Raw genomic sequence first — 11,249 nt, 5'->3', positions numbered from 1 at the left:
TGATGTCACCCTGTGTCTGCTCTCCACGCTGTTGTCTCCTCCATCTTCGTTTCCGCCGTCTCCATCTCTATCAGAAACTCTCTCTCCCAGTAGGACCAGTTCATTGAGCCACAGACTGCTGGTGTTACTGGGAGGCTGGAGGTGCTCTGTGCTCTACACACATACAGACACATACTGTTTCATGTCAGGTCATGTTCAGCGTTAATTAATTTAAATAAACTTTAATTTGAAAAGAGGACTCGCCTCCTGAGAGGAATCCACCTGCTCCACAGCCTGCAGGATGACATCACATGCTTACCATAACATCATGCGTCACTTTTCTACACTGTGGGGAGGTTTCTACACTGTGAGGACATTTCTACACTATGAGGACATTTCTACACTGTGGGGACCTTTCTACACTGTGGGGACCTTTCTATACTGTGATTATGTTTCTACACTAGAGGATGCTTGGTTCACGTCAGGATTCTGTGAATGCTCTATATGGGAGTATTATTGTAGCAAAACTATTTATCAATGCGAATCAAGAGTTGTCTGTCAGTATTTCAATCCTTGTGTCTGAACTGAGATTTGTCAATGTGTAAAATAATTTGTCTAATCTTCAAAAATCGCCTGAAAATTTAAAATTTGTACATGTAATAAGATTTGTCCATGCGTACAAAGAGTTGTCCATGTGTAAAAGGAGTTGTCAATGCAAACAAAGACATTTGTATTTGAAAAATTTACGCATCCCACTACACATCAGCAGAAAATACAGATGAATCACCAGTTACGAGTCCTTCGGTTTCACATTTGGCTGTTTTATTTTCACGTGACTTTTGCTACACTTCTGCCTTGAGTGAGATTCGTATCTGAAAAATGTCTGGGTTTTAGCTCCCTGATCTCAGGCTCTCAGGCTCGTCCAGGCTGGCTGCCTTCTGCTCTGCTGCTCTGTACCTGCTCTGCCCTTGTGGCTCTCAGCGCGAGGTCGAGACGCCCCATCTGCCCCAGTTGCCCGACCCAGAGCCCGTCACCGGGTTCACCGGCCCCCGCCACCCCAGGGTGGCGGCGGCGGCCACGACCCGCTCAGGCGATGGTCAACTCTCCGGACGACACGGTCATTTGTCCAAGCCAAACACCCTCTGTCCATTCACCCCAGCACAGCCACGCTTCATGGCCCCAGTCCCGACCAGGCGCCGCCACTCAGCTCTACGCTCAGGCTACCTGGTTGATCCTGCCAGTAGCATATGCTTGTCTCAAAGATTAAGTCATGCAAGTCTAAGTACACACGGCCGGTACAGTGAAACTGCTAATGGCTCATTAAAGCTCGTGTCCGGAGTTTGAATCGCAGCGTCTCCCAAAACACTGTTGGTCCCTCCCTCTGATTTCGTCCCTTTATTTGTGCACGTGTGCAGTACATGAGAGGAGTGCCCGGAGTGCTGCAGCATCTCGCCTGTTTTGCTGTTTTCCACTCTTCTACATTTAGTACATTTAGTGAATAATAAAGGAATTACGTTAGAATTCTGTATTGAGTCTAACTTGTCCTAATACCAAAATAACATGAATCTGCTCGGACGAACGAGTAAAGTTTCAATATGTGATTACACTCGTGTATCCCTCTGGATGACGTTGTTTATCAAACTTAGTGCATTTACGCGTGTATATGTGTTACATTGTTTATTTATTTCTATCTAGAGTTCAGAATTGCATGACTCCTCTGACGAAGAGTATGTCCCAGACGCCCCAACATCTTCCTCAGAGGTCGGGCATCTAAACGAAGCCGTCAGGCGGGCTATGGAGGCCGTGGTCGGGGAGCGACGCGAGCACCCCGAGCCAAAAAACATCCTGCAGTCTCTTGGCCTGACAAGCCGTGGGATCGGTAACTTTTCTGGAAGTTGCTGATCCCTGATGCTCTCTCCTCCACAAGCAAAACAAATGTGTGCGCGGTTGCGTAGTGCGTAGCTCGCCCACCTCTGCATGGGCTTGCTTGCTGTGCGCGTAACCGTTGATTGACAGCACGACAAAGCTGAAGCTCTAACTTGATTGGTCGGCAGCGACCGGCGCTTTTTGGAATAACATGGGGGTCTATGAGAGGAAGGCGGAGCTCAGGAATAAATTTTCATATGGCGTTATACTAACTTTATATTATAGTATCTAACTAGACTAACACATTTAAGCTTTGTTTAAAAAATGATACAAATTGAAAACAAACGGAAACTCCAGACAGCAGCTTTAAATCAGTTATGGTTCTTTTGATCGGCTCGAGGTTATCCCCCGGATGGCGGCCACCTGAGGCATAGCACCGCCTGAAGCTTGCAGATGGTGGACGTGCCTGTGAGCCTGGACTCAGGGAGCTAAAACCCATACATTTTTCAGATACACATCTCATGGCAGAAGTGTAGCAAAAGTCACGTGAAAATAAAACAGCCAATTGTGAAACCGAACGACTCGTAACTGGTGATTCGTATTTTCTGCTGATGTGTAGTGGGATACGTAATTTTTTCAACTACAAATGTCTTTATACGCATGGACAAATCTTATTACATGTAGAAATTTTAAATTTTCAGACGGCTTTTGAAGATTCCAGTTCGCATTGACAAATTTCAGTTCACATAGACAAATTCTTTTACACATTGACAAATCTCACTTCAGACACATGGATTGAAATACAGACAGACAACTCTCGATTCACATTGACAAATAGTTTTGCTACAAAAATACCCCCATACTCTATCAGTGGAACTTGTCACATGAACGTTGTGTTGTTACCGTGTTCTCCAGGTTCTGTCGTTCTCTCAGTTGTTGAGGACCCTGTAGAATTGAACCAGTCAGTCAGTTTATCACTCAGGGTTCTTTAACTCATTGGCTGCCAGCTGTTTTCAGAGCAAAGAGCCCCCTACTGCCAGAGTTTTTAAGAATTTTGACAGATTTTTCAAGACCTACAGAATATCAAGTTTTAATACTACATAAACATTGAAACTGTCTAAAGAAAGTGTAGATTCTCTTCTTTCATCAGGAAAAAAAAGTTTGTTTCTAGCATTTTCGGTTCTAAAGTTATCGGCAGCAGAACATAGGGTAGTTTCAGCAAAAACACCTGTTTTTGACCAAAAAACAGAGAAAACTAGCTTTTTTAGCAGAGAGGCACATCAATCACTTTGATGCCAATATTTTTGGTTTAGTGACATCCCACACAACTGAACAGTTGTTTACTTATATGAAACAACAAAAACAACTCGGAAAAAGCATTTTGAGGTCAACTTTTTAACCTTTTGTTAGCTAAATCATTTATTTACAAAGAAACAACACAAGTCAACATTTTGGTTCAGAACAATACATTTTACAAAATATAAACAAAATATTTTTAGGTGTGTGTGTGTGTGTGTGTGTGTATGTGTGCTAATTCTAAACTCATCTGACTCGACTTCGTCAGACGAGCTGAAGAGAGCGGTGTTGGCGAAACCGAAACCAAAAACTAGCGCGGCTTTGATCACCAGCGGCTGTTGGCAACGGCACTTTTTGCTGTCGCCCCACCATGGTCACTGTCTTTGTCATTCTTTTGGCCCACCGCAAACACTCTCACGTTCCAAAACTCCAGGATTTTCACCGACAAGCTCTGACAGACTGTCCTGCAGCCCCCCCATTCAAAGAACATGATTGACGTCTATAGACGTCATTGGCAGCGAACGTTCGGATTTCAATTGACGTCTATAGACGTCAATGGCAGCAAATGAGTTAATAACTACAGCTCCAATCAGCAGTGTCTGCTTTAGTCTACAGTTCCTCTACTGTCCACTAGGTGCTGATGTGGGCAGGTAGTTGTCAGTTGTGGTAAAGTTAGAGTCCTGTAAACCTCACATAGAAGCTATGGTGGCTGTGTTGAGGTATGATCTATATAGTGAAGATCTAAGGCTTTTGGGTGATGTAGGAACCTGGTTCATGTTCATCTGAAGGACCGGACTTCATAGTTTGATCAAATTCAGGAATCTGCGTTTCACTCTGACCTCTGAACTCTGGCTGGACTCGGAGGCTGACGATGAGGAGGATGAAGAGGAGGATGATCGTTTCTGTGGAGGAGGAGCAGGAGTGGTGGAGATCTACAGACACACAACACACAGATTCAAGGACAGCAATCAGGAAGTGTTGATCTGCATCCAGTGTGAGGATGAAACTGGTTATTATAAAGACAAACACTCCATGACTGACTGGAGAGCAAAGTGCAAAACCTGCTGAGCTAAATATGACGATTGAAATGTAATATTTAATTTATTCAGCTTCATGTTGACGTTCAGATGGTGCAGAGAAATGAAGTCAGCTGTTGCTTCTGGATTCTAATTGTGATAAAATCTGCCACAGGTTTTCTAAGATGACTTCATTACACCACAGATCTGTTGGGTTGATGGCGTCTCCACGAAGATCAGAGGGTTCAGGTTGAAGAATGAGCTCCAGGAGAATGTTCCTTCATAGGAGATGATCCACCAGGTGTTAGATGAGGGGCCTTAACCTCCCTCTGACAGCAGCAGGGTTTCTGTTTATTCTGGTTTTTAACCCACATTTAGTTGATTTTTGTGAAATAACTAATGTTGTAGTCACCACCGTCTGTTAGATCTGTGCTAGGCTGGAACAGTTGGAGTTCTTCCTCATCTTAGTAGATCCAGACTTTTGTAGCTCTGCTGGATCACGGCCGTTGGAGGTCCTGGTTCTTGATGTTTAATCAGCGTTTAGAGAAGACTTGTTCTCTGGTTGCTATGGTGAGTATTCAGCATCTTTAGTGATCACAGGAAGTTTGTTGCTGTGGTGGTTGTGTCTCTGAGTTCTGGTAGTGAGTTCCTGTGGTTCTGTCCCTGTCAGGCTCCAGACCAGACCCTGGAGTCCGTTGGGGGGTTTGCTAGTGTGGTGAGGAAGTGGTTGGAGCAGTTTCTAGTGGTCGCTGATCCTCGGCTGCTTGCCGGGCCTGCAGGATCTCAGTATTAAATACCCACCACCAGGACCACCTGAAGTCCAGGCAGGTTCTGGAGAGGCAGTCAGAGGGATGGAGCCGTGGAGATGGATGAGCTGTTTGAGCTGCAGAGTTCTGTCTGTTGGACAGCAGCTGTGATTCTAATGTTCATCAGGTTTACCAGGTTGTTTATTCAGACAGGTCTGAGTTTCTGAGAGCTCCATCAGAACAGCTACTGGAGCTACAACTGTTCTTGAAGCAGCATTACTAGATGGATGTCAAAGATCAAAGGTTAAAAACAACATGAAGAACATCCTGAAAGACAACCTGGTAGATCCCTGATGATTGATGATGAGTTCAGCCGTAGTCTACGTTCCAGGACTTCATTCCTTCACTGCCTTCTCACAGAGCTTAGCTAAACAGTTTCTTCAACCTGGACCTCACTACACCAGAGTCTGAAGATGTCCAACTAGAGTCCCCTGGAGGACTTCAAACGCCTTTTAAATACCACGGAAACATCATCTTTTAGGACTTGTTCTTAGTGTTTTGACTTTATAACTTTATAGCTTGGAGCTTTGCACATCCATGTTGAAGTCTATGTTGTGTTTAGTCACAAACCTGTCTGCAGCTCAGTGTTATATTATGGTGTTCTCTTGTCTGGTTCAGGTCCCTGAGTGCTGTTTTGTTGTGTTATTTGAGGACAGGTCTCTCTTGAGAATGAGACCCAATGTCTCAATGAGATTACCTGGATAAATAAAGGTTAAATAAAAAGACACAGGAGTTCTCCAGCCTAAAGTACAGACTGCTGAGGCCGGTTTAGACTCCTTTAATTTGATTGTTATTTATTTATTTAGACTCCTGTGAATCTGCTGCTGACAGTGGAGCTGCTCTGAGCTGTTTGGTTTTAACCTCTGAGCAGCTGAAAGACTGCATCTGTTACAGGTTGAGATTAAAAGACTTGAGCTGGAGGAGTTACATTAAATGTGAGTTCGTCTGGTGTTGTGGGTCAGATCTCTGGGGGTTATCTTGGTCCTTCACAGGCGTTTGATGTGTCCACTAGACTGTGTTTGGTTCCTCAGTTTAGTCAACATGATCCTGATGTTTTTTTTCTCTCTGAATGAGTGTCTGAGACCAGATGGTCAGATGCTGAGAGGACGTTCCTCCTGCAGTCTAACATGTAATTACCAGGAGGTGTATTGTTCTCTCAGTGTGGAGGACGGTAAGGTCTATGCTTCGGACAAAGCTGCTGTTCGAAAAACAAATGAGTTTGTTCCTGAGGCTTACAGACATAGGTTTAGATCCTGGAAGAAGTCTGGTCATCAGACTCAGATGGAGTTTACCAGAGAGCTGATGACTCATTTCGGTCGGTGGAGTTCTTCACTAAATGTTCATACATTTGATCCTCTGTGTGATTTACTGATCCTGGAGCAGTTCAACGACTCAGTTCCTTCTCACATGGCCGTCTACATTAGTGAACATAAGGTGAAGACAGCTTAGGAAGCAACCACTCTGAAAGATGATTATTAACACATCAAGGTGATTACAGAACTCAGCAGGTTGGAATAGAACAGACAGGTCTGTGTGGAGGTACAGGTGGTTCAGGTGCAGGTGGTTCAGGTACAGGTGGATCAGGTACAGGTGGATCAGGTACAGGTGGTTCAGGTACAGGTGGATCAGGTACAGGTGGAGTCAGGTACAGGTGGAGTCAGGTACAGGTGGAGTCAGGTACAGGTGGATCAGGTACAGGTGGTTCAGGTACAGGTGGTTCAGGTACAGGTGGATCAGGTACAGGTGGATCAGGTACAGGTGGTTCAGGTACAGGTGGATCAGGTACAGGTGAAGACAGCTGTCTCTCTGTAGCTCGTCCTTCATTGATTGTGGGTTCTCAGCTCCCGTTCTCTCAGTTCACTGATGCTGGTGATCAGGTTCTGATGCAGGGAACAGGTTTAGATGCGTTTCGTGTTCCAGTCCATGGACTGAGGCTGGACTGTGGTCTAGTTCAGAGTGAGGAGACCATGGGGGTGCTCTACCAGTTGTGGGGGTAGGGGTTATTTTAGGGAACAACTTGGCTGTATTTTACAAGGAAATACTTCTGATACATGGAGCTGAGAATACTCAGATACTTGTAGTGTTTCTACTGTAGCTCCATGCTCTATACCTGATGGACTCACCGTGAGGTAGACCTGATCCTGAAGGAGGAACTGCAGGTCGCTCCGTTGTCCTGGTAGCTGTATCAACAACACAGACACAGTTATTAATCAATCACATGACTAATCACTCACATATCTTATTAATCACAACTGGACCCTGTACCTCCTGTTGGACCCTGTATTGGACCTCCTGTGTATACTGTAAGTTCTGCATGTACTGTAAATACTGTATATAATTGCTCATCTTAATTAAACAGCAATGTGCCTTCACTGTAAGTTAGCCAATTAGCCGGTTAGCAGTTAGCCGGTTAGCTGGTTAGCCGGTTAGCTGACACAGAATGTCACTGACAGGAGAGTTGAAGCTGGAAGAAACAACAGATTGAATGAAGAGAAGAGCTCACGTCTCTTTGTTGTGACGATATGTGTGTTTTGAAATAGAATAATTTAAGTTGTCATTTCCAACCAGACACCAGTAGCAGCGTGGGGATGTGGACAGGAAACAGAGGCTTCAGAAAGCCACGAACTGTAAAGAGACATGCAGCTCCAGTTAAATATGGAGGAGTAAAGTCAAGTTTCATCAGAGCAAAGGAAAAATAAAAATCAAGGAGTCCTTTTACAGAGGGATTATCCTTTAAAGTGTAAACCAGATGTTTGCTAAACATCCGTCTTGCTATAAATATCAAAGCAGATCTGAAATCACCACTCAAAGATAAAGCAAATATCAAACTGATGCTTGGAACCTTTCCAACAAATGGAGGAGTGATTTCAATGGGATACACCTGTGGAATCATCAACCAATGGGCAGATGCTAAAAGAGAGGACTGGATGTAAAGCTGGGACAACTTCATGAATAGATGTTTTATTTGTTTAATGTGTCTTTCTACTTTAATTATCTTCAACATACCAAAGCATGTCAGTGGTCCTCCTATGTCTGGCCTCAGTGTGTTTCTCTTTAAACTGATGTATAGCTGATCAATATGGTCCGTTCTTACCGGAGTGGCCTGGCTGAGATCCAGCAGAACAACAGTCACCAGAAACAGCCACATCCTGGACAAACACGCTGAACGGGGTGCAGTGGGTCGGTTCTGAGGGTCCTGAAGGTCCTATATGTCCAAGTCAGTTCTGAGGGTCCTGAAGGACTCGTATGTCCGGGTGGGTTGTGAGGGTCCTGAAGGCCTCGTCTGTACGGGTCGGTCCGGGTATCAGGGGTCCTGCAGGTTCTGACTGCATCCTGCTCTGATTGGTCTTTTATAGTGTGTTTGTCAGGAAGTGTGTGTCATCATGTTGCCCTCGGTTACGCCCTCCTCCTACTGACTGTCCGCACAACAACAACAACAACAAGAAAAACAAGCTGACAGCAAACATTCAGAGCTGCTGCTGTTCAGCTTCACTTTAGTGCCTCCCCTGGGAGAAATCTGTATCTAAAAAAAATAAGCTGCACACCAACACATAGCAGAACACATAAAGTTCATAACATATAACCCTAGTTGTGTGGATAAGATTCAATGACATAAAAAATAAAAGACACACATCAGAACACACAGCTGCTCCTTTACGAGGCTGATGAGGGATAGAAGAGGTCTAAATCCAGCAGGACTCTGGACCTCCTGCCTCAATCCAACAGTTCAGACTCAGTGAACAGGACATGTGACGGGTCAGAAGGGAGACTGATGGAGGTCTGAGTAAACAACATGAGGGGAGCAGGACTTCCATGATATGACAAGTCTGGACTTGATGGTTCCTCAATAAAAGATCAGGAAAAAGCCTGAGTCGTCTCAGAAAATGGAGGTGCTGCTGGATTCTGGCTCTAACACTTGGAGCTTCTCATTTCTAAACAACCATAGACATATCCTGTGGTCATGGAAAGGATGCTAATCTGTCTCAGAAGGGTCAAATTATTGGCCTGCATCAAGCAAAGAAAACAACTATGGAAATGAAACAACTAAAATCAGGTTAAGAAGCATTCAACACATCATTAGAACCTGAAGGATAGTGGAGAACCATCATCTTCAGGAACAAATGTGGTCTGATGAGTCGAGATCTACCCTGTTCTAGAGTGATGGGGGGATCAGGGTAAGAATGGAGGCGGATGAAGTGATGCCCTCATCATTGCTAGTGGGGGTTAGCGTTATGATCTGGGGTCAGTCAGGTTCACCGACGTTATGTTCCCAAAGAATGAGGTCAGCTGACTACCTGAAGATACTGAAGGACCAGGTCTTTGAATCAGTGGAGGTTTTCTACATGTTCCAAGAAGACGATGCCAGGATTCATGGAGCTCACATTGAGAAGGAGTGGATCAGGGAGCAGGAGATGGATTGTCCTCCACAGAGTCCAGACCTCACTGAGAACCTCTGGTATGTTCTGGAGAAGACTTTTGTCCAATGCTCCCATCATCAATAGAAGCTCTTGGTAGAAAATGAATGTATCTCTGGACAGAAATAAATCCTGGGACATTACAGAAGCTTATGGAAACGATGCCACAGTTAATGAGAGCCGTTCTCAAAGTTACTGGTTGTGGTCACTCAGGTGTGCATCATCATGTAGAGCAACACTGGACTTGCTGCTGAACATCTGGTCACATCTGGAGTCTATCAGAACCTTATTTCAACAATATGAGACTGAAAAACAGGAGTAAAGCAGAGCCAAACCTCAGGATGATCAGCATCATGAGGTGAACACTGCTCATTTGTTCAGAGAAATATGCTGGAGCAGACCTTCTCCTGGAGAACTCTACGGTATCAGACAGGCCTGTCATGATGAGAAACTAAGAGTAAAGTACAGTTTAGAGGAGCACAGAACACAAATACTCAAGCTCCTCATTTTACTGAAGTACAGTTCAGCAGTAAAAGTACTGTGTTATGTTCTCTGGCTGATATTGCCAATGCTGGTGTGTCCACATACTGGAGACCACATGATGTTTGAGACGTGTTTCTCAGTCAGATTAATGGAGCTGTGGTAAACCAACAACACACAAACACACCCATCTGACAGTAAACACATTTCACAACCAGCAGGATTTATTATGGAGTCCATCTGAAGAACTTTATGTAGAAGACTACAGGAGAACCTTTATATAGAAGAATAAACTACAGGAGAGCCTTTATGTAGGAGAAAAACTACAGGAGAACCTTTATATAGGAGAATAAACTACAGGAGAACCTTTATATCGGAGAATAAACTACAGGAGAACCTTTATATCGGAGAATAAACTACAGGAGAACCTTTATATCGGAGAATAAACGACAGGAGAACCTTTATATCGGAGAATAAATGACAGGAGAACCTTGATATCGGAGAATAAATGACAGGAGAACCTTTATATAGAAGAATAAACTACAGGAGAATAAACTACAGGAGAACCTTTATTTTGGAGAATAAACTACAAGAGAACCTTCATATTGGAGAATAAACTACAGGAGAACCTTTATTTTGGAGAATAAACTCCAGGAGAACCTTCATATAGGAGAATAAAGGGTTAGGTCGAGGGAAAGAGTAGAGGGTTAGGTGGAGGAGTTTGTCCCCTCCCGGAGGAGAAGGACCGTGCACGGTCCATCCACCCTCCATCATAACCGGGACCCCGGTCCCATCTTGGCTGGGGGGCACGACGGCGTCCTCTGCCATGTCGCACCACAACCCAGTCCTCATCCATGTTATTTCCTTTCTCAAAATAAAATATTTTTTAAGAGAAAGGAAAAAAACAAACAACTAAAGGCGCTTTCACGTGGAAAGAATAGTCCGTAAATAAAATTTTAAAACAAAGAAAAAAGAAAAACAAACAACTTAGGGCGCTTTCCCTTGGAAAGGAAATTCCGTATACGGAATTGGTAAATTTTAAAATGTAAATAAGAAATAAAAAATAAACAAACAAAGGAAGGTGTGCCTGTTTATACGACGTTTCGGCCTCCTCGAGGCCTTCTTCAGGTGAGGCACACTACAAAAATAGAGCTGGCTGGCTAGAGCAGTGAGCAAGAGATGCTTCCCCTTCGCTGGTCAGCTCCCGAATGAGCTCTGTGACTCAGCGCTTCCTATTTATACTCCCCTCTGCATTTTACGGTTTTTTCGTTTTTTCTGTTCTGTTATATTTAACTTCAATGTATATTGGATTATATTGTTTTTTTAATGGATTTTCAATAGTTTCACATGAATTTAAAACAATATGAATGAATTAAAATAGTTTTTAAGTG

General features: G+C 44.0%; 1 protein-coding gene and 1 long non-coding RNA gene across 41 annotated transcripts in view; both read right to left on the bottom strand.

Annotated features, from left to right (window-relative positions):
• LOC110972078 (uncharacterized) overlaps window positions 1–10,038 on the bottom strand; it is an 11,911-nt gene extending 1,873 nt beyond the window's left edge. The window contains exons 1-6 of one of the 2 annotated variants that reach the window (XM_051944012.1): window positions 8,058–10,038; window positions 7,087–7,143; window positions 3,981–4,073; window positions 2,749–2,790; window positions 244–273; window positions 10–153 (exon numbers count right to left, since the gene is read on the bottom strand). In XM_051944012.1, the coding sequence (XP_051799972.1) occupies window positions 10–153; window positions 244–273; window positions 2,749–2,790; window positions 3,981–4,073; window positions 7,087–7,143; window positions 8,058–8,111 (420 nt within the window). In that variant the 5' untranslated portion in view covers window positions 8,112–10,038. The remainder of the gene's footprint in view (window positions 1–9; window positions 154–243; window positions 274–2,748; window positions 2,791–3,980; window positions 4,074–7,086; window positions 7,144–8,057) is intronic. The other variant, XM_051944013.1, reaches the window with a different exon arrangement.
• Window positions 1–11,249, bottom strand: part of LOC127532393 (uncharacterized) — a 24,678-nt gene extending 13,429 nt beyond the window's left edge. For 10 of the 39 annotated variants that reach the window (XR_007939793.1, XR_007939792.1, XR_007939803.1 and 7 more), the window contains exons 1-2: window positions 10,380–11,246; window positions 10,194–10,348 (exon numbers count right to left, since the gene is read on the bottom strand). This is a non-coding gene — a long non-coding RNA (uncharacterized LOC127532393). Of the gene's footprint in view, window positions 1–10,193; window positions 10,349–10,379 lie in introns of all 39 variants that reach the window. The other 29 variants (XR_007939825.1, XR_007939800.1, XR_007939799.1 and 26 more) reach the window with 9 other exon arrangements.

This window comes from Acanthochromis polyacanthus, chromosome 23 (genome assembly GCF_021347895.1).
Source record: "Acanthochromis polyacanthus isolate Apoly-LR-REF ecotype Palm Island chromosome 23, KAUST_Apoly_ChrSc, whole genome shotgun sequence".
NCBI classification, from domain to species: Eukaryota; Metazoa; Chordata; class Actinopteri; family Pomacentridae; genus Acanthochromis; species Acanthochromis polyacanthus.
This window is presented reverse-complemented; position numbering and strand designations above follow the sequence as displayed.